This window comes from Sciurus carolinensis, chromosome 4 (assembly GCF_902686445.1).
Source record: "Sciurus carolinensis chromosome 4, mSciCar1.2, whole genome shotgun sequence".
Taxonomy (NCBI): Eukaryota; Metazoa; Chordata; class Mammalia; order Rodentia; family Sciuridae; genus Sciurus; species Sciurus carolinensis.
In genome coordinates this window covers 12,368,271-12,391,044 of record NC_062216.1, presented here as the reverse complement: position 1 = coordinate 12,391,044, position 22,774 = coordinate 12,368,271, and the positions used below count along the sequence as shown (strand labels likewise).

Below are 22,774 nucleotides of genomic sequence, written 5' to 3'. Positions count from 1 at the left end.
TGGCCCATAAACATATGTTTGATTACCTTCTAAACATATCTTCCCAAACTATCTTAAAAGCATTTATAATCAACATTTCCAAAAATAAACTCATCAGTTTCACACACCCCACACATACACACTCACACACATCCACACACAAAACCGTAAATTTCCCTCCTCCGCCATTCTTGGTTGAATGGCATAGATACCTGTGAATTATAAAATCCAGAAGAAATTGTAAGTTTTCCAGGTTTGTTTCCTTTTTTAGGTCATGCTTTTAATAAACTGTTTAAAGATCCTCTTGCTGAAAAAAATACACAGAAATCAAAAAACATGCATATAACTTACTGCATTAGAAATTGATTTTTTTCATATCTATACTTTAACAATTTCAAAATCTATGCATTTACTCATATCAAATCAATGGCCAGGAGGTTCAAGGATTGTGCATGAGGTTGCACCAACCCTTTTCAAGACCCTGTTGAATTAATCTATGTAATAAAAATAATACACTTAGAATAGTAATGAGAGGAAAGGCATGAGAAAGGGTATTAAGCAACAGATGACAGCCTTCAATGAATTTCTAGAAGACAAAGCAGATGGGAACATGTTGACAGATAGAAGAGGTGGAAATATTTGCAGCTCAGAATGTGCTAGGAGAGAACTAGAGGGATGTGGTAACCAACCCGCTTATGGGAATCCCAAGAGACTCTGGGCCCAGAATTGGCAGGTATAATGGATGGTGAGAATGAGAAGTGGTATAAAAAAAAAAGATTAGTTGAAGTCCTATCTGTGGAATAGTTTGCACCAGTTGGTATGCCACCCCCCTTCCACCCTGATGCTCAGAACAGATGTTGTCGTCTAGGTTATGGCATTTGAAAAGTCCCACAATCCTGACAGCCAGCTCTTACCCTAAAGCAAAGCCTGATCATTGATACCCCCATACTGCCCTGCGCCTTAGCCCACACAGAGTTCCTAGGTAATTTCCATGTAGGAAAGGGACTAAGCTAGAAAGTGTGGAAACCCACACTAATTTACCCATTCTTTTCTTAAATAAGAATCAGATTATTGAGTGGAACCAATAACATGAAAGAGACAAGATCCATACTAGGGAGCTTCTCTGACCCCAGAGATACAGGTTATTGAGGGAATGAAAGAAATACAGATAAATCGACAAATAGATTATTTTATACTTGGATTTCAGAGAAAAAAATCTGTATAAAACTAAGACAAGGATGCTTTTTAAAAGGAACAGAAAAGTAATTGTGAAAATAGAAAATTTTGTGGATAGCTCCAAGATAGTGCTGCCAGCCTGGATGTGAGGTGTACCCCCAAGGTTATTGTTAATGTAGGAATTTTCAGAGGTAAAATGATTAACTCATGAGAGAGCCGTAACCTAATTGATCCATCCTAGTTTGAATGGACTGCCTGGGTGATACCTGCAGGCAGGCAGGGCATGGCTGGAGGAAGTGTGTTACTGGGGGCATGCCCTGGTAAGGCGCATATTCCCTGCAGCCCCTTTCCACTCTCCCTCTCTCTGCTTTCTGAACCTACCATGAACTGAATAGTTCTCCTCTGCTGGGCCCTTCTATGATGTGCTGCTTAACCTTGAGCCCAGAGCAATGGAGTCAGCCATCTGTGGACTGAATCTCTGAAACCATGAGCCCCAAATAAACTTTTCCTCTCTAAGTTGTTCTTGACAGGTATTATGGTCACAGCAGTAAAGATCTGACTAAAACATATATTCTGTTATATGGATTTCAGAGGAAAGAAAAATCTGTGTAAAACTAAGAAAAGGATGCTATGAAAAAGGAACAGAGAAAAAATAATTGTAAAAATAGAAAATTTTGGAGGTTGAGGATGACTCTAAGACAGTGCTGCCAGCCTGCATCTGTCCAGTGGCTCCACTGCTGAATATCCCACTCAGCCCCTCTGAGCCAGTGGCCCTCAATAAGGGTCTAGGCCCTTGCACCTGCAGAAGTGGTCACAGCATCCCCTGTAGGTCACCTGTGCTGAGGCAGAGATGGATGAGCTGGCAAATGGCTGACACCCACCCAGTTTAAGAGCAGAGCCAGCAGCATTGTGTGTGAGGGTGTTGATTCAGGTAAACTCTACTTGGTCCCAACAGATACAAATGTTCCCAGCAGGAAGGATCTGAAATGCAGAGAATACCACCATTTCCTCATGGTCAACATTGTCCTCTCAGGTTATGTGGGCTCTGTGCCCACTAATTGCACAGGGTTGCACTGCTGTACCTGACAGGTTCACAGCAGGACAGCAATTAATCTAGAGACCACCATGGTGAATTCAAGGTAGCCGCTTTTTGTAGAAAAGTTGGAGCTGGGGTCCCCAGTGGCCAGCAGATGTTACCAGGGTGACAGCATGTTAGAGCAATTGTCCAGGAAGCAGGAGAAACCCAGAGATTTAAATAGTCCAGAAGCCCCATGTGGTGTCCTCAAGTTCAGTGATATGTGCACATTTCTCATTTCAGGCTCCTGTTTGCAGATATGAGACAGTGCTATCAGATAGTACTTTAGAGTGACTTTTCCTGCTGTCTGAACTTTCTAATTTTAGATAGTCACGTTCCACATTTGAATTCCACATGGGGGATATTTGGTACTATTAGGGTCATCATATTGCTAATGTAAAAATAGCAACCTAAGGGCTGGGGTTGTAGCTCGGTGGCAGAGCATATGCGAGACACTGGGTTCCACCAGCACCACAAAACTAAAAATATAAAGGTATTGTGTCCATCTACAACTTAAAAAAAAAAAAGAAAAGAAAAGAAAAAAACAAGAAGAGCAATCTAGAAAGTAAAGAAGAAAATATCTGGGTAAAAAGACCAGATCAAAAGGAATATAGCAAGGTAACAGGTAACCTTTGAGAGATTTGAAAAGAGACAAGGATTCATTACCTCTGCCTTTGTGATCCTGACACCAGAATTGCCCAGTGGCATCTTGTAAGACATGTTTGTAGTGGTGTTCTCACCAGCATGACCAGAGGCTGTGTCTCAGCTAAACCCCATCATAGTGCTTTCTGCTCTACCTTCTTTAAAGAGCAATTCTAGAAAAAGCAACAGGGAGAATGACTTTGGTGCTGGCGAGGCCAGGCCATCTAGAAAGGTAGCAACACTGGGTGACAGGCTGTCAGGAATTCTTGCACCTATTTCTGTTAAATTGATCTCTCTTCATTTCAGAATTCAGTTTGAAGTTACTTGATATTGTGTTAATTCTACTGTTTGCCTGATAACTGAATAAAAATAAAAGCATTGAATGATTCAGATATAAAATTTAATAGGCAGCTAGAGAAAAAGTTAAGTCTCCCAGAAGGAAGAGCAAAAGACAGCCTAGATGATCATAAGAGACAAGGAAGAACAATCTAGGAGACTTCAAAGGATCTCAAACAGACAAGAGAAAATAGAGTGGAAGAAATCAGCCAAAATAAAAGATCTAACAGAACTGGAAAAGGAGTTTTCAAACTGAAAGAGCTCACTGAATGCCAGGTCCAATTAAACAAAGAACCCAGTAAAGCTAAATAATAAAGACTAATGAGAAAAGTGAAGTTTCCTACAGAGAAATGAGAATTTGAATGGCATCAAGTTTAGCAGAAGCCAGAGTGCTGGAAGGTCACTCGACAGAACATTTCAAGCTTGGAGGAAACTTCATTTCAACTCAGTGTTCTGTTGCCAGGCTGACTTTCAGTGAAGTGTGAAAGAAAAAGACATTGAGACATTCAAGGACTCTGAAAATTATTCTCCTTCCTTTGGATGTTACTGGAGGAGATACTCTAGCAAATTGAGGAAGCAAGCTTGAGAAATCAGGACATCGTGACTGGAGCAATACAGGAGAGCAGCTCAAAGGAAATCACTGACTGTTCAGCCAGCCCAGAAGAGCAGCCAGACCAAATGTGAGCAGGAATAAAGAGTTACTCCAGGGAAAGGTCTCTGAATGGAAAAACAAAAGAACCTGTGGTTGAGAAATGGAAGGAATGTTGCCCAATGAAGAAATGATAATTATATGCCATTTCAAATAAAAGTCTGTGACAAAAATTTGGAGCAGATGTGAAGCTAAGTAGTTAGTGAGATTAGTGAGATTTCAAGCAATAATGGAGAATAAGGAAAGGTAAATTGTATAGTGCCAGGAACCATCTCACAAGGGTCCAGGAAAAAAGAACATGGGCAGAGCAGTGGCAAGTGCTTACAGTCTGTAACGGTGTAGGTAAGAGTCCTTTCTATTCAGGATAAAGCCTGAACAACTTGGTTGTTGCACAGTACAATATAAACTTTAATCAGATTATGATGAGGGGGAAGATCGAAGCAGAGATTTTAGCACTGACAATCCAGTGAGTGATGGGGCAGGCTTTGCAGCTGGAGCCCTGGTTCTTAGGCCTGGCTTCACCACACCTACCAAGGGACTGTGAGGCAAGATTCTTGACTTGGGTTTGTAAAGTGGTGGTGGTGAATGCACGTTCTTAGAAGCTTGTCAATGTCAACAAGGTGTGTGCCAGAATGTGAGGCCATGGTAAGCACTGTGGGTATTAGAATTATCATCTTACAAATTCAGGATATTATGTTAAAAATAGTGAAAGACAGTTGTTCAAATTTCACCAATAGAAGAACCAAAACTAGCTAACATAGGAAAAAATCCTCATCTTTCAATACAGGAAGTCAACAAGTACCTAAAATTATTAAATTAGAAGTAGCCTTAGAATCAAAGAGTGAATTCCTTTACAACCTAGAAATGGAGAATTTTCCAAAATATGACTTAGAAATCAGATATATTGAGAGTAAAGATTGGTAAGTGGGTCTTCTTTTGAACCATATAACATGGAACCTGCATGGGGAGAAGAAAACCTTTACAAGAAAAGTTGAAGGACACACTTGATAAAAGTATTTGCTACTCATAACAAGCACAAAGGATTAATTTTGTTAATATCTAAAGATCTTTTAAGTTATTGAAAAACTGTTCATTAACAACTTACAGAAAAATCTTAGATACAAAAACAAATCACAAAATTGAAATGAAAATGAGCCTTAAACATAAAAAACATTCATATTTGCTCATTATAACAGAACTTCAATTCTAACATGCATTTGAGATGCCATTTCTCACCTTTTAGATTAGAATAATTTAGATGTTGACCACATTCTGCTGGTGAGACTAGACAAATAGACATACTTGGACATTTCTGGTAACAAACCTCTACAGAGGGGAATTTGGTGGCATCTGCCCAAACTTAATATTTATTTGCCCTTTGACCTAGACTACACTGAGACAAAGTTAAAATTCAAACTAAATGTAAGACTAAATTTGAAATGGAAATACCAGTATGAATTCATTGTACCTTTTTCTATTTAAAAGAATTTCTGAGCTCTGTCCCACTGGTAAGACTTGGAATGAATGGGCATCCCTGGTCACTGTATTGTCTTTGCTAAATACTAGTTAAAAGATAGTAAGGCCCAGAGGTGAAAGGATGACTTTCAGATTTACAACATCAAATGAAGAAAGTAAACCTGGTGTGTACCAGAGTGTGGAAGGAAGGAAGCTTAAAAACACTGGGGTCACATTAAAGGACACAAACATTTTGAAGGTGCTTCCAGTGATCAGTGGTTACAACTTATTGAAATACAAACATGACAAAATAAGTTCACAATAATATTTTAAAAAATAAATGTCCACCTTCGAAGCTTGCTGGGATACCAGCTCACTTTTTTTCTGAAAATGAAAATAGAGCTTGAGGTTTTTTGGGGGGTGTATAGTTGATAAGGGAAACGTTCTTCATAGAGAATTTTCAGCTAATAAAAAAGAAATGTTTATCCCAACTGCTGAAATCATTCGGTAAAAGATTGATGAGGCAGCAGAGGAAACATTCAAAAAAGTGCAGAGGTAACCTATGATAAAGAGCTCAGCTCAATAGTAAGAAAAGCCAGATAAACAACAGATAAAGGACCTGAATGGACATTTCTCAAAAAATTAAAAATAGCCAACAGATAGATGAAAAAATGTTTAGCATCACTAACAAGTGCTGGTGAGAATGTAGAGAAAGGAACCCTTGTGCACTGCTGGTGAGAATCTAAAATTAGTACAACCATTACATAAACTGGAGGTCTCTAAACAAACAAAGGAACTACCATATGATCCAGCAGTCCCACCTCAGGCTAGAGCCAAAGGAAAGGAAATGTATGTCAAAGAGAGATGTGTACTCCCATGTTCACTGAAATGTTTTTCACAATGACCAAGCTGTGGAACTCATGTCCATTGAAGGGTAAATGGATGAAGAAAATGCAGTACATAGTGGAATGCTAATCAGTTATTAAAAAGGTGAAATCCTGTCATTTGCAATGTCATAGATGGACCTGGAGGGCATTATGCTGAGTGAAATTAGTTTGACACAAAAAGCAACTGCATTATCTCACTTGCATGTGGGATCTAAAAAAGTCATACTCACTTAAGCAGAGAGTAATGGTGGCTGCCAAGGGGCTAGTGGGTTGCAGGGATTGAACAACGTGGTGACTATAGTAAATAGTGTTTTCCTGAAAATTGCTAAGAGATTACAACCTAAATATTCTCACCCACCCAACACATATACACATATGAAATGAATGATGTGTTAATAGCATGATCTGATCTTTGTAAAATGTGTGCATGTGATTTTTGTCAGTTATACAAGTTATACTTTGATTTGTCAAAACTGAATCTAATCAAGCATCTAGATCTAATTCCCAGTTTATTGTACAGACGGGCTAGAGGAGCATCACAATGATACACCATGATTAGTCAAGCAAATCCACAGCATAGCTAATTCTGTAGTACTGATGCCTCAGTTTACTTACCAAATAAACAACAAGGAGAAAAGGAATTAGAGTAAGAGACTTAAGAGCTATTCAACCAAATAGAAATGTGTAGAGACCTTACTGGGATCCTGAGTTGAAAAATTATAAGAAGGCATTTGTGGGACAGTCAGAGATGTTAGGGAAAATTGAGGAGATGTTAGGGAAAACTGCTGTCCCTATGGTTTTTGAGTTATAATTAATTTTTTTATTTTGATATCATTTTAGAAAAATGCAGAGATTGCAAGGATCCTTTACCCAGTTTCTCATAATGGTGACGTCCTACAAAACCAGAGTAAAATATCACATCCAGGACATTAACATGTCAAGATACAGGACATTTCTATCACTGTAAAGATCTGTCTTGCTTTTTTTGTAGCTGTATCCTCCCCCTGCCCCCATAACTCTGCCCCAACCCCAGCAACCAATCTCATCTTCATTTCTGTAATTTTGTTATTTCGAGAAATGATTTGCTTTAAAATACTCTGGATGAAGGAGGACTATATATGAACGGTGATTTTTGTATTAGTAATTGTTGAAATTAGTTGATGAGTACTTAGGATTCAGTATACTATTCTCTTTACATTTGGGGTGTTTGAGATTTTGTATTTTAAAGAGTGATAAATTTAGCATGAGCTCCTTATTTGTTGAGAGCAGGCTTGCCACAAGAACTAAAAATGGAACCAGTGAATAGTGAACACCACAGGTAGGAAAGTGTGTACTTTGTGTCTCTAAGCTTTTCTGTACAATTTGATTGGTTACTGTGTACCTGAAATATTTTTAAAAAATTTTTTGAGGTAGTATCTTGCTGTTACCCATGCTAGCCTCCATCTCCAGGGCTCAAGTAACCCTCTTAACTTCCCAAGTGCTGGGATTACAGCCATGCCTAGGTATTTTAAAAATTTAATAGTTTTTAAATTATTTTAAGTCCTATTTATGCAAATAAAGCATAATCTTTGAAAATTATTTTGTCTTAATTATGCAAATAAAGCAATAAACATACTTCTGCTTCATGACCTCCTTTGCTATATGAGAAGAATCTCATCTGGGGGAAAATGGAACTGCTTTGTGGGCAATACCTTCAGTGGTCCTTTGTCTGCACCCAATAACCAACCTGTTTCTGGATCGCGTGACTTCCAGAGAGTTCCAATCTGGTGTGGCTTCTTTTGTTGATTACATTATGAGTAAAACAGAGTAAATTCACTTTTGATCAGTTTCTAACCTTTGCTGATGAATGATGAAGTCTTTTCATGGGTAAGATCAGCAGTGCTGGAAATATTTTCAGGACAGACAGACCTGAGGTGCAAGACACTGTTGTAGTGTATAACCAATCTAACATAAACAAAGACTCCTAAAATTATGCTAAAAGGGGATTTTTCCCCCCCTGCAGTGCTGGGTTTTGCACCTAGGTCCTTGCACATGCTAGGCAAATTCTCTACCACTGAGTCACATCTCCAGACTGGATTCTATAAATCAGAAGTTCTTCTAGAGTTTATAACATGGTGACATTGACTATAGTGTATTAACTGACCTATGTAGGGCCTATGCCCTGCAATATACTAATAGCATAGTTTGATACTAAAAAGTGTGTGAGGTAGTAGATAAGATGATTAGCTTGATTTAACCATTCCACATGTATACTATGTACATCATAAATATGTATAATTTGTCGATAAAAAATGTGTTTTTGGTACTGGGGATTGAAGCCAGGTGTATTCAACCACTGAGCCACATCCCTTTTTTATTTTTTATGTTGAAGCAGGATCTCACTAAGTTGCTCAGGGCCTCACTAAGTTACTGAGGCTGGCTTTGAACTTGTGGTCCTCTTGCCTCAGCCTCCTGGGCCACCAAGATTGCAGGCATGCACTCCTGTGCCTGGCAGGCAAAATATGTTTTAAAGTATTTTTCCCCTTATCAGTTTTCAAAGTAACGGGAAAGAATTGAGAACAAGAATAGCTGACAGCCCTCGGTACAGACCAAGCTCATGTTAACCATTTCACCTGTTAACCCACCGAACACTTGCTGCAGCGTAGTGTGGTGTGTGCTGTTGTGATTCCCATTCTGCACAGGAGGAGGCAGTTGCAGAGTTGAGTTTTCTTGCTTGAGATTGTAAAGCAGTTAAGTGACAGAATCAGGATTTGAACCCAGTGTATCTCGTACCAGAGGCCAGTTGTCTCAGGTAGCTCCTCAGTGACCCTCACCTTGAGATTTTTCTTAAGGCTTCCACACCCACTAAGCCAGCATAAGATATCTATAGGTGTCTCAAGGAACACACAATTCTGTGCCATTTTGGTACTCTTGAGTCTCACCCACTTGTTCATACCATTAAGGTCACCTAAATCATCTATACTGTCACCCAGATGATTTTTCTTTATAACCCAAAGCACTGTGCAGGAAGCCCTCCTTGCTTTGGTTTGATTTGTTGCATGCGAGGACCCTTTGCTGTGTTGACTTCTGCTCCTATGCAGATGCCCTGACCATGTACTGCTAGGTACAGCCCCAGGTCTGCTCTGCCACCTCACTTTGAGTCCCTCTTTATGCCATTTCTCAGTTGCTGAGAGGACATTCAGAATTGGATGTAATTCTGTAGTCCATAAATTATTAAAGTGGTTTTTAATTTTTATGAAACTCAATGTTTAAAAATCACTTTTTGCCTAATCTTTTTCCCCATCTAAGTCCCAAGTTTTCAAATCTGTGACTATTACATTGAAATTGACACAGATGCATTAAAATAGGTTGGCAATAAAATATAATACTAAATAAAACATATATTATGTAGTTATAGTATTAGCGAAATATAATTGTTACAGTTATTTTCTTACAATATAAGTGTGTTATAGAATTATATATTTAAGTTTTTATATGTGTTCTGCTTCTGGGACAATGGAACAAAATGGGTTAAGTCATCATGACTACGTCCTAGTTGTAAATATCTCATGTCTTATGTCTGTCCAACTCTGTATCATCTAGTCTGTTTTCTCACTTATTGAGCACTTATTTTGGCAAATGCTTTGTAGAAATAGAGAAAGTTACAGTACAGTTTGTATGTTGAGTGCTACATCATATTACATCTGACTTTGCCTAAGTTACCTTTCTGCCTATCCATGACTTACTCCTAAAATTTAAATGGAATAACTAATCATAAGTTTTTCTGTAAAAATTATCTTTAAAAAAACATCACTGTAGGCCCCAGTCACTGAGCCACCAGCAAGAACTCAGCAGCCTCCCCTTTGAGCCCCCTCACCTGCTCCTCCTGCAGCTGCCTTCCACAGGTCATTACCACTGAGGAAAATGAATTGTAACCTGTCTGCTATCCAGAATCTCCAATCTTTGGACCCCTTTGCGGAGGCAAGGGTGATGACCTGCTTCTGGCCCTGAGGATATGCATAGGAGTTGACCCGAGAAATGGCAGGAAGATCCTTACTGCTGCCCAGGGGATTGTTGAGTATGATAAAAGGAAACTAGTGAAGGCGTTTAAGAGGAAACTTGCCCGCAATGGTACTGCAGTCGAGCACCCAGAACGTGGAGACATAATTCAGCTACAGGCGACCAGCACATAACCCGTGCCAGTTCCTGGTAGAGACTACGACCAAGGATGATCAGCTAAAGGTTCATGGACTAAGTGCTGTGGCTCACGGAAACTTGAGTGAGGATTTTCTTGCAATGAGTAGAATTACCTTCTGTCCCTTGTCGCAAGTTTAAAATCTTAACAGCTTGTGTAATGTAACCATTTGGGGTCCACTTTTAACTTGGACTCGTGTAACTTCTTCACGCAATAAACTGAAAAGAACCATACTGTCTGTCTGCTCTTGAAGTTCATTATTTAAACAGGTCAAGCAGTAGGTACCTGGCAGTGTCCAGCCTGAAACAAAACAATAATGTGATGTTTCTGCGAAGCCCAGCAGTCCAAGATCAGATAGCCAGACACTCCTCTGCTCTCTCTTAATAGAGTCCTTGCTCTAAGAGAATGTCATTGACCTGAACAACCCTGGTGAATCGGGAGGGATGGGGTAAGCAGCAATGGCAGCTTTACCACTAGAGGGAGCCTCTGGTAGTGAAAAGAGCCCCTGGGGTCCCAAGCCTGCCCAAGTGGGCAGAACTCAGAGGCCACCTTCCCTCCAGTGAGGCAATAGGGCATCAGGCTTGCCACCAAGGTCTTTTTAGCCAGATATGTTCTAGCTAAGGGATGTCCAAAACAATGGAATGTGAGGCCGGCCTAATAGCAGATAAACTTTTGACAAGGGGTCAAATACAGCCTACTAGAACAGCTGCTTAATGCCACATGAAGTGACACACTGGTTTTTGGTTTTCCTTTTCCCTTTAGGTTTTAACATTATGTTTTAAACCCTTATTTAAATAAAACCTGTTTTCTCGGGGGAAAAATCATTGTAGGACGGTGGGTGTATACTTCAATTGTAGAGCCCTTGCTTAGCATGCATGCGGCCCCGGATTCAATCCCCAGCACTGGGGGAAAAAAAAGTCACTGTACGAATGATAATTAGACATGTTTTAGAAGATCAAAATTGTACATTATGTTACATCTTTCTGAATTATAGTATTTTTTAAATTTCTTTTTAGGTTTCAAAAAGTTGCAGAAAGAAAAAAGGGAAAGGAAAGAAAAGTGCTCCAAAGTCTTTATATGGGGAAAGAGACATGGCATCTAGGAAGCCCCTCCTAAGTCCTATTCCCGAGCTGCCTGAGTTCTGCGAGATGACACCTTTGTTTCTAAGCGACCGGAGAATGTACTCAGGTATCCCTGCTTTATCCTTTCAGTTCTTTATATTCCATCTCTTCTCTTTACCCTTTTTGTTGCTATTTTGCCCTTTCTTCCCTATTTCCCATTCAATATGTAAAGAGCACCTAAATAAAAGTAGTATTTCCTCATTACTATGAGAATTTTAAGTTAAGGAAGCTGTAATTTGTAGGAAGTTTGTAGTTTGAGGTGGCTTAGGCTAGTCTCAGAATCTGATGGGAGCTCTGTGTTCTATCTGTAGAAAATTCTGACAATACTTTGCATATAATTTCAGGGGAAATAATTGCTATTCAACATTTTGCTTATTAAAGTATTTTGTTAAAATGAATTCCATTGGTTTTGTGGCCTATCACTTAAGCTGATGACTCAGTAAGAGATATATTGTATATGAGTTGAAATAAAAACTTCAAAAACAACAAAAAGTCTTGCCCCATGAAGTTTCATTAGAATTGGCACTATTAAGTATCTTCTAGAAATAGCTTTTATAAACAGAGCTTGAGTACCTTAAAGGCTTTTGTTTATAAGTGAAGATCAAATCATTTAATATCCTGGTTAGATAAAAAAAATGGATTGAAGTTACTTCTGATTTTTAATGTTTGAGTTTTAAATCAGCTAAATCATGCTGAATATGATGTGTGTCCATTTGATGTGTTGATTTTTTTTTAATAGAATCATTTTTAAAATAGCTGCCTTTGTCAATCATACTATAGTGTAGTATAGTACTATAGTATACCTACAGTATAGGTATACTAAAAATGATTGTCTTTGCCAATTATTTTTAAAATAGCTGCCTTTGTCAATCATACTATACTATAGTATACCTATTTGTGGTATACTATAGGATTTATAATTCCTAAATAAATAGATCCTAATTATAGGATTTATAATTCCTGTGATTTGAGGATGAATGAAGTGTGTGCCACCATAGACTCTTGGTACTTCTCAACCTGAGAACAGAGCAAGATTTTAAACTAACAAACCCAGTCACTTCTGCCCCTGCCTTTTCATGTGGAGGCCGGTCACCCACCTCGTCCTAACGTGGCCTAATGCTTCTTATGTTCTAAGAAATCATGGTGCTGTCAGCCTTTCAAGGAAAAATCTTTGAATGCATGAAGCATTTTTTAATCTATAACCAATGGTATCACCCACTCAGAGTTCAAAACAACTCCCTTCATCCCTTTTCTTGCTTCCTTCTTTCCTTCCTTCCTCTCCATCTTTCACTTTTTCCCCTTCTTTCTCCCTCCTGCGTCCTCCTTTTCTAGTATGCTGAATTTTATGAAAAATATATAAATATCAATTTTTAAAGCTATAAAATAAGAGCCCAACTGACATTCACTGATTGGCATTGAGTGGACCCTGACCTGTGTTAATCTCTAATTTTACATAACAGAGTTCTAAATACCCTACTCATGGATATATTTGCAGATTGAAACATTGTTTTTTAGTTTTATATATTTTCAATTTTTATTATGTTTAAATTTTTTTTATACTCATTTGACTAGCCAGTTGAAAACACTGTTTTCTGAGATAACACTACAAATAGTGCTGGGATTCAGAACTGAGCTTAGCCTGCGTTTATTCAGGCTGTGTTACTTGCCAGTCTTGAAAACCTTGAGGAGGACTTTCTTCACCTGTGAAGTGCCTGAAGCCCGGGAAGGCCACCGGTAGCACCTTTATGTAGAGTGAAGTTGAGGAGAAGGTGGAGGAACGAAGGGTGGATATTTAGAAAGTAGAGCACACCTGGTTCTGAGAGTCCTGGGCACTTTAAACAACTTTTTTAGCAGAGGATACAAGAGCTATGTGTCTTTTTAGTTATTAAGTCCTCATATTCCCCAGAACTCCAAATTTTTTCTCCTGTGTTTCAGGAAACAGAAAAGTTTTAGAAACATAATGTTGCCCATTTTTAGTAATTCACTTTGAGGAAAATGGAAAATGTGGTTGCCTCGTGCCAATGGACCTTGTAGTGTGGGGAGCGTGTTAGAATAGAGGAAGCAATTTAAGGACTGCTCGTTTTTTGTGGTTGGAAGGCGAGTGCTTTGTTAATTCATGTGTCGAATACCAGTTTTCTTAACCTGAGGACTGGGGGACAACTAAGAAAGGAGGAGGAGAACGACAGATGGGAACAAGTATAGTGTGGCATTGGTAGGTCTTGTAATTTTTGAAAACTTTTGACACAGTCATACTATAGAGAGCCTATTTAATAAACATGGTTGGCTATTTCCACTGTTACTTTTTAATTCGCCTTAAATGTATTTATGTGCCCCTAGATGGTTGCAACTCAAATGGTAAACTGGAAGAAGTGAGGCCTCCTGAAATTCGAGTTAAAAGAAACAGTCTTGGGCCTCAGAACCCAGAAGATCTGCACCAGCAGCAAGGCCTTGGTGAACCTGTCATGTGTGAACTCGGCCACTCTTACATAAAATCCTCCACAGGGCCCAGCTGTGCTACTCCTGATGAAGAGCTCAGTACAAATACCGTGGACACTGAAGACCGTGGAAACATTCCAAAAGCAGAAAATAAGTGGGAAAGTGAAAATGAATCAAAAAGTGGGACTGAGACCGAGAACAGTCACCCTTCTTGCGCTTCTGTGACTGGAGAACACGTTGTATCAGACCACCTGAAACCCGATTTTGTCCTGCAGTGCCAGGAATCTGCTGCTGCTGGTCATAATGCAGGAAAGCTCTGTCAAGTCTTGAAAATTTCCGAAGATGTTAGGTGTGAGAAACAAGAAGACTTAGTAGTTGCTGCAAGGGGGAAACCTCAGTGCTGCCCTTTCATGCAGGAGTCACACAAAGAATTTAATTGTTTAGAAGATGTCCTGATTGGAAAGGCAAAGGAAGCTGAGTGCCACAGTGATAACGTGGGAAGAAAAGCCGCAGAAAAAAGCAGCCTAATGAGTTGCAGAGAAAAGAAACATAGAAGACGCTCTATGTATTATTCTGATGGTCAGAGTTTACATTTGGAACAAAACGGGAATCACGAACCTTCCTACAGTGTGGGAAGCTCTGTAGAAATTAGTTTAGAAAATTCTGAACTGTGTAAAGATTTATCTGACGCCATAGAACAAACCTTTCAGAAAGCAAATGGTAAAACCAAAGTGCGACGTAGCACAAGGCTCCAAAAAGATTCAGAAAATGAAGGGCTTGTGTGGATATCACTTCCATGTCTTTCCACTTCCCAAAAATCCAGAAGGAGAACAATATGTACATTTGACCGCAGAGGATTGGAAAATTTATCCCCTGTAAAAGAAGCTCTGTCCTCCAGACAAAACCCTGGTGTGGTAGCCTCTGTCTCAGGTGAAGAGAGCAGCCAGGGCCTGGCTGCTGAGTGTTCACGGTTACCTGGGCAGAGGAGGAGAAGGAGCTTCTGTGCACCCACAGACGCCAGCACGCACAGTGCCACTGAGCCCAACCGCTACAGGAAAAGAGCCTTTCCCAAGAGGGGAGAAAGCCCCACACCGACCTCCCTAGGGGTGGACACAGAGGCAAAGTAAAGCAGGACCCAACACTTCCCCAGCAGCATCTGGCAAGAGAGGAGGTGGCTGTCCCTGCTCAGGAGCGCCTTCCCTTCCAGTTCCATTCTTTGTTCAACTTCAGTGCCTCACAAGTTTCAAATCAATAAAATCACTTGAATTGAACTGACTTTTAAGTAGAAATAAGTGAATTTCTTCATTACTCAAAAAAATTGTTGAATATATTCTCCCCCCAAATGGTAAATGCTGTCATTAGTATTTTGCTAAAAGGGTTGTTTTTAGACCCAACAGTATGTCTCTGGATTTTAATTTTCTGTGAATACTTATTTACCATTGAAGATGTAGACTCTGTTGTCAGAAGCATCCTTTAGGATTGACTCTTTATATCACCGTTTGTTTTCTGCAAGACAAATGTATAGACATGTGGAACTTTATGAAGATGAAGGTAATGAAAGCTTAAAGTGAGGTGATAAGTGTTTTATGATATGGCAAAAGTGCTTAAATATTTTAACAATTAGGAAAATGGAAATTTTGAAGCTTGTTTTCTCTTTGGGTTCAATTTAAGAGAAGCTTTGAAGACTTGCTTTATCTGTCTCAAATGAAATTTTTACTTTAATAGTTAAATTAAAATCAAATCCTAAATGTGAATTTGTAGACAATTCCTTCGATAGCCAGAATTTTATAAATCCATCTTTATAAATGAGTACATAATTTAAAAATAACTTCAATATAAAGACATTCTTCTCTTCAAACAAGATTGCTCTTTTAAAGACTGAACTCCCAAATGATTTGAATGAGTCACAGGTAATTTGGCATTTAATTCATGGTTTGCCGTAAAAATGTTTTTGAAAAGCACAAAATTAATGAAGGGGCTGTAGAAAATTAGTTTACTAACATAAAACATGGTGGTAGGTCACTGATTTCTTTTGACATAGCATTTTCCAGCAGTTCTAACTTTTATTTCATAATTTCCGATACTATCACTTGTCTCAGTTTCTTTAGGTAACCTTTTACAATATTTCCTGTGGCTGTTTTGCTGACAGCAGTTTGAAAATCTAAATTGCTGTATATCTGGAATTTGTGAATGTACATAAATCATTGTATCATTAAACAATTGTCTCTGAAATCCTTTAAATCATTAAACTCTCCCTTGCCATAATAGCAGAGACATGTTAACAAATAGGGCTCCCTATAAATAACACAACAGGGAAGAAAGCTCCCGCTGAGCGGCCCATTGCCCCCTAGTAGATGGAGACTATTTGTTACCTCCTGGCACCGGCAGGTCTGGAACTCCTGCTGCTAAAGGCGAATGTATTTTACATTAACGCTCAAGTGATCCCCAATTTCTTCTGCTCAAGGGTGGATTGTTTAAAAATTTCTTTTATCTTTACATGTAAATTATTTATGGACTTTTCCCTTCCCATTTATGGTTTGGTATCCTTACCAAATCAGTTCCTCTGAAAACAACCAAAGAAGGAAGAACAACAAAAACTAATTAACTTCATATGAAGCCTTTTGATTTTGGTAATTAAAAAAAAAAAGAAAGAAAGAAAGAAAGAAAATAATCCTTTCAGACACCTAAGTGTTAGAGGACTTTGGGTTTTAAAAACGACTTTTGTATTTCCCCTTGTTTAATATGAAGGCTAAAAGCTATTGATCATTACTTGCCTCTGGTTCTACTTTATTATATCAACTCAACCATATTTGAATTTTTAAAATTTCACATTTTGTTTTTGAATTTCTCAGAAAGTACCAGTGAGGATGGGAAAGTGTTTGATCTGTGATTTCGGCTTGGGTTTTTCTAATGTAAGCTGTTCTCACTTTCTAGCACCTACAGTTAAAAATATAAACACATTTTTACAAGTTCTATTGGTTTCAAAATGTTTCATTTATATTTTGTCGATATTTATGAATAGCAAATAGGCAGTTTTCCTTAAAAGAACAGGTCTGAACTCAGAGTAGTTTACCTAAAGTCTCCTCTGTCAGATTTGTGAAAAATCAATGATTTCTGAGTTTGATCATGCATCCTTTTATTTTTTTTAACTGTTTCTTTTCATTAGAGGTTAAGTCAAAAATTGGCTTCAAAATAGTTTTCCTGCCTTGCCCTTTTTTTTGCTGGCAGGAACTAACCCTTGATGTTTGGCCCAACTGTTTCCTTGGGATCATCTGCCTCTGTTCCTGCAGATTCCTGCACGTTCCAGGAGATGGCAGCATGATATCTGAAGTGGTCACCTCTCTCTCTGAACCTTACAAGTCAGGGCAACTCCTGCCTGCTGTTGCCCGTACTTCCCCTTATTTTTGCTAATTATTTTTAATCACAAAAATAATAGGTGTATATTGAAAAAGGCAGAGAACTGTACAAAATTTTGAAGTAGAAGTATTGACAACTGTCTTCCTTTCCCGCCACCCAGACAGCAGTGTGCGTCACCTTCCCCGCCACACCTTTCAGTGTGGTCGTCTGGACCTTTCCTCTGCACGGAGTACAGTGTCGTGCACTAACAGGATCGTGATGTGCCATCCTGCAGCCTGACTTTTTTGCTCAAGCAAGTTCCGTGAGAGTCCTGCAGCCTAGCTGGTGGCAGTCCTTTCAGTCAAGCCTGTCCTAGGAATGCGTATTTTTGCCATCTGTCATTCTGATAGGCATCTCCTTAGTAATGGAGGAGGGTTGTCTCCAACTTTTGCCACTGAAAATTGTGGCACACTGGACTTGTGGGAAATAGAAAAGAAATTCCTCAAAGTTAAATGGTTATGAAGTTCTCTTCGTGGATCTGGACTGGCAACCCCTTCCACTTTCACAGCCTCGCCGCCTTTCTCTTTTTCTCCTGCCACTTGACGCCACTCTTTTCTCTCACTGCCCCGCTTTCACTGGGGTGCCAGAATTGAGAAGGCGGCCATTAGTCATGCCTGGTTCATGCTGTAGAATGAAAGAGCTATTTTTTAAAGTCTAGTCTATTGAGGTAAAATAATCTACACTAAAGTTACTCTTTTTGAGCATGGTTTGCATTTTGGCAAATTTACAGTCCTGCGGCCAGTGCAGCAGTGAGTGATAGTCCACCCCAGTCGACCCCTCCCCGAACCCAGGCCTTCCCTGCTGATTCTGTCCTTAGAGTTCTCTTTTCCAGAATGTCATAAAAGTGGTATCATACTGTACATACCTTTTGATGTCTGCTTTTTTAACAACATAGTACTTTTGAGGTTCATTTATGCTGCATGTAGTCGATACCTGTTTGTTGCTGAGTAGTATTCCAGTTTATACATGTACCACCACTCTGGAAAGTTGGATTGTGGTTTTTGGCTATATGAATAAAGCTGCTATAAATGTGCACGTATGGTTCTTTTATAGACCTGGTTTCATTTATCATAGATAAATACCTAAGAGATGGGGCTCCTGGGACAGATGGTTGAAGGAGTCCACCTTCCTAAGAAACGGGTGCCGTTTTCCTTGAAGGCTGGACCATTTTGCTCCACCTCAGCTGGTGTTGGCATCGTCGGTTGTTCTCATGTTAGCCATCCTGGTGGGCCTGCAGTGTCTCACTGTTGCTTTTTAATTACATTTTCCGGTGACTGCTCATGTTGGACATCTTTCCCTTTGCCTCTTTGTGATCCTTAAGTCTTCTTTGTTGTCCATTCAAAACCTCTTGCCCATGTTACCTGTTATTGTCAGTTACCCGGTTGAAAGAGTTCTGTGTATTTGGTTACAAGTGCTTTTACTGGGTATTTTTTTTCCTTTTTTTTTTTTTTTTTTTTTGTCTGAATTTTTTTATTGTGGTACATTACAGTTGTGAATAATGGTGGAATTTGTTGTTACATATTAGTACATGCACCCAGCGTAGCAATATAATTTGGTATCAGTCCCGATCATTCCCCACCTTACCTATTTTTCTTAAAAATATTTTTCCCCAGTCTGTGGCTTATCTTTTATTTTCATAGTAGTGTTTTGAGCAACAGGTTTTTATTTTATTGAAGCCTAATTTATCAAAAAAAAAATTTTTAACGGTTGCTTTTTGTATCCTGAAAAATCTCTGCCTAATGAAGGCACAAAGATTTTGTTTTCTTCTAGAAATTTTATAGTTTTATTTCTCACTTAAGCCTTAGATCTCCTTTGAGTTAATTTTGTTACGTTGTGTAAGGCAAGGGTGGAGTGTTTTGTGTGTGTTTTTAATGGAAATCATCCAGAGCCATTTGTTGCAAAGCTTATCCATTCCTCATTGAATTATGTTGGGACTTTTGTTGAAATCATTTGGCCTTACATGTGTGGTCTGTTTCTGACTTTACTCCACTCATCTATATGTCTGTTCTTACACCAGTGTTAGACCGTCTTGAAGCCTTCATGTGTTGGGTTGTTTTTCTCCTTTACTATGAATTTTTAGCATAGTTTATGTTTAAAGTTCGTGGGGGGGGGGGGCAGTAGAAGCAAAATATTAACCAGTTGTTTCTGGGACCTTCACCATACCCAGACCTGCATGTACTACCTTTCGGGGACAAGAAGCCAAGTCAGTAATAAAAAGCTCTCAGCAGTAAGGTAAGGAAAGTTTCCCTGGCATGTCTGCATTCAGCCTAGTCTTCTGTAAGCTAATTTACTACAGTTCATGATTTAAAGTTGTGACCCAGAATCACTGTAAGTCAGTTGTCCAGAAGCAATTCTCATTTTGGATACTGAACTTTGGATAGAAGAAAGTAAAGGTTAATTAAAACATTTCAAAAAGTTATATTATAAAAATGTTCATTTATGTTCATAAGTTGGTTTTTGGTATAGTTTGGTTTAGTATAAAAACTGTCACTCTCCACACTGCAAGTGAATTTAGCATTTGAGAATTATTTTGTCACATGGGAAAATTTTCCCATACCAAGTCTTTTCAGGTGAACAGATTATAGATTTATTAATAATAAATCTAATAATAAATCTGTCAGGCATATTTTTGACAACTCTGTGCCAGACATTGATTTCTAAATATGATCATTGTCTTCTGATGCTCAGTTTTCCTCAAGGAAGCAGAACAACAGGATAGGGCATGGTTATAAAGAAGTGTCCCAGACCTATCAGCCCTTCAGGTGGCACCAGCCTCAGATCAGGCAAGTTTGTTTCTGGAAGAAGTGGTGCTTGAACCAGTCAGTCCACTGGTGAGGCGTCTCAGAGCCACGAGTGGAAGATCCAAAAGGCACTTGTGTTCCAAAAGCCCCTTAATTATCACTCACTGAGGCTGGGCTTCATCTCATGTGAGTTCTTAATTCTTCTTTGCTTCCTTTATATTCTTACTGTCAATACATCTGGATGAAGCATGCATTTGAAATTAGACTGCAGGCGGCAAATTGTACATAACAAAATTTTAAGGCAATCTCACATGCTTACGCCATCTCTCTGTTCGGCTGAGTCTGTCTGTAGTGCATGTGAAGGATTTGCCTCTAGGTTTGAAATCCTAGATTGAGCGTGTGGAAGTGGGATTAAATTCAATTAACAAATAATAGTACATACAAAAAAAAAAAAAAAACCCAACAAGGGTTTGGTCATAAATTTGGGAATCACTACATAGCCTTGATTTGGCCCTACAATGTACCAATTGTTAACAGGCCATGTCCTGACAGTTTCAAATTGTCTGATGTTCCGGTGTTTATTTTTGTACATCGTTCAGTGCTTTCCTGATTTCTAGGAAACTGGGATACAGACTACAAATAGCAAAGTGACTTTAAATGAGAAGATGAGTAATCACTGCCATGAAACCCATACATAATTTTGTTTTGCACCTTCAACCAAGATCATACTTAGCCTGGTTATGACCTTAAGGATTTATTAAAAGGGGTTTTGGAGATTTGGGTAAAGACGGGATTCAAGCATTTTCTGAAACTGCTTTTATATTTTGTTAAGTATTCCATCACATGCAAACAGGGAAAAATAAATGAGCAGGCACATTAAGGAAAAATGCAAACTTGCATTTTGTAAGGGGTGGTTGGGATTTTATCACAAAATTTCCAACAGCTGGTAGGAGGGCTAACGTCTAAGTCTTTTTTCTCATTTATCCAAAGTGTACAAATTGGCTAAATTATTTGTTTACGTCGTGTGCTAAAAGTGGTCCACAGGGGTGCAAACAACTGGCACTTGGGTTTGAATGTGATAGAAGAAAATTTAAATTATATAAACTTTAACAAGTTCCAAATCCTTGTGTATGTGAATTTTTAAGCTCTGAAATTTTAAAGGTCACTATCAGATGTATTTACTACAGCTAATTTTATTTTCATGGCCTTTATTCACCCACTTAAATTTTACTTTAAAAAAATTGTTCCACTTTAGTAATGTTTCACAATCTTAAATATAGTGATTTGGTAGTGGTATTTATGTTTTTGCCATTTAAAAACAAACTGCACTTCAAATGTTCTACTATTCTGGGTGCCTGTTGGTAAAAAAGGAAATAAATGTCAATTTTTTTCTCTGTTTTAAGCACATCAAATAACCACAAAATAGCATCAGGTGTTTGCAAAAATAGATTCTTCCAAATGTCTGCTTTTAACAGTGGAATAATTTTCAGTATAAAATTGATGTCAGGCAGTTGAAAGTTTATAGAGAAAATGGGCAAAAGAGGATTTTGGTTCAGTTACATTTATGGGCTAGATGCCAGGGACTTGAACGTAAAGTGTAAGATTTTATGCCTAACATTTGAACAAATACAATGAGTCTGCTTTTTAATTGTTCATAACAGCAAAAAGCCAAAGCAAGCAATCTTTGTCTTTTCTTGTTTTAAGTATAAATTGGGAATGAAGATTTTTAAATATTCCCTAACTCAAACCTGAAAAACCTGGTGTTAGTCTTGGGTGATTTCCAGTGACCCTCTGCCTCCCTTCTTCCTGCCCCCTGTGTAGATTTGGAACCGGGCAGCCATTTTTGTTTTTGGAAGGGAAAGGAGACAGATATAATGAATGACTTTTATTGTGCAATATTTCAGACTCTCTTGAATGCATTCGAATGGGATGGAAACTGTTCTGCCCTGTGTCATAGCCAAGACAAACAAAACATATTCCCTAAACCTGGATGTGTGTTTCTCTCAAACTGGCAATAGAGTTCAGCTCTCAAACAAGAATTTAGTTTGACAATTTTTAGCCCTTGTTCAACTGAATATTAGGGTAGAACACAGCCAAAGCAAATACCATGGGGAAAAATTAATGTACATATTTACAGCTTGCAGGTGGCATTTTTTCCTTAAAAGTTGGAGATTTGTCTTAAGGAATTGCATTTGTGGTAATACTTTTAAATAGACTACTTTTTTTGCTAATATTTAAAAAATGAGCTCTGATAATAGTAACTCCAAATGTAAATAAATTCTACAGAAGTCCCCAAAGAGTGATAAATGCTTGAATTTAAGTATTTAAACATTTAGAGACCACTAAGAATCTGAGAATTTTAGGAATATCAGATCCAGCAAATATGCATGAAACCCCTTGATAGTAGCTTTCTCTGCCCCCAAAAGAACCCATTCTAAGAAGCATCAATGGCCCCTTTGTCACGCAGCCTTCAGCATTGTTCATCGACTCCTGCCAACCCCGCTTCAGTTGTTAGTATTCCCCCTTTGGTTCTGTGGGGAGAAAGTAATCTGTGCAATCAAGATAATCCGTCTTGGACATTGTGCTTTCTGACCCTTACAAAATATATTAATCACAATAACAACTTGGAATTTATGATTACCTGCCACCAACAGGCTCTTGTGGTTTGTGTCTTAAGATACAGTGGCAACAAATTTATAAGTCAGGT

At 38.6% G+C, this 22,774-nt stretch overlaps 1 protein-coding gene across 4 annotated transcripts in view; it reads left to right on the top strand.

The window, feature by feature from the left end:
* Cdca2 (cell division cycle associated 2) overlaps positions 1–18,295 on the top strand; it is a 47,964-nt gene extending 29,669 nt beyond the window's left edge. For 2 of the 4 annotated variants that reach the window (XM_047549277.1, XM_047549278.1), the window contains exons 14-15: positions 11,390–11,561; positions 13,832–18,295. In XM_047549277.1, coding sequence (XP_047405233.1) covers positions 11,390–11,561; positions 13,832–15,057 — 1,398 coding nt within the window. In that variant the 3' untranslated portion in view covers positions 15,058–18,295. The remainder of the gene's footprint in view (positions 1–11,389; positions 11,562–13,831) is intronic. The other 2 variants (XR_007108303.1, XR_007108302.1) reach the window with 2 other exon arrangements.
* The last annotated feature ends 4,479 nt before the right edge of the window (positions 18,296–22,774 follow it).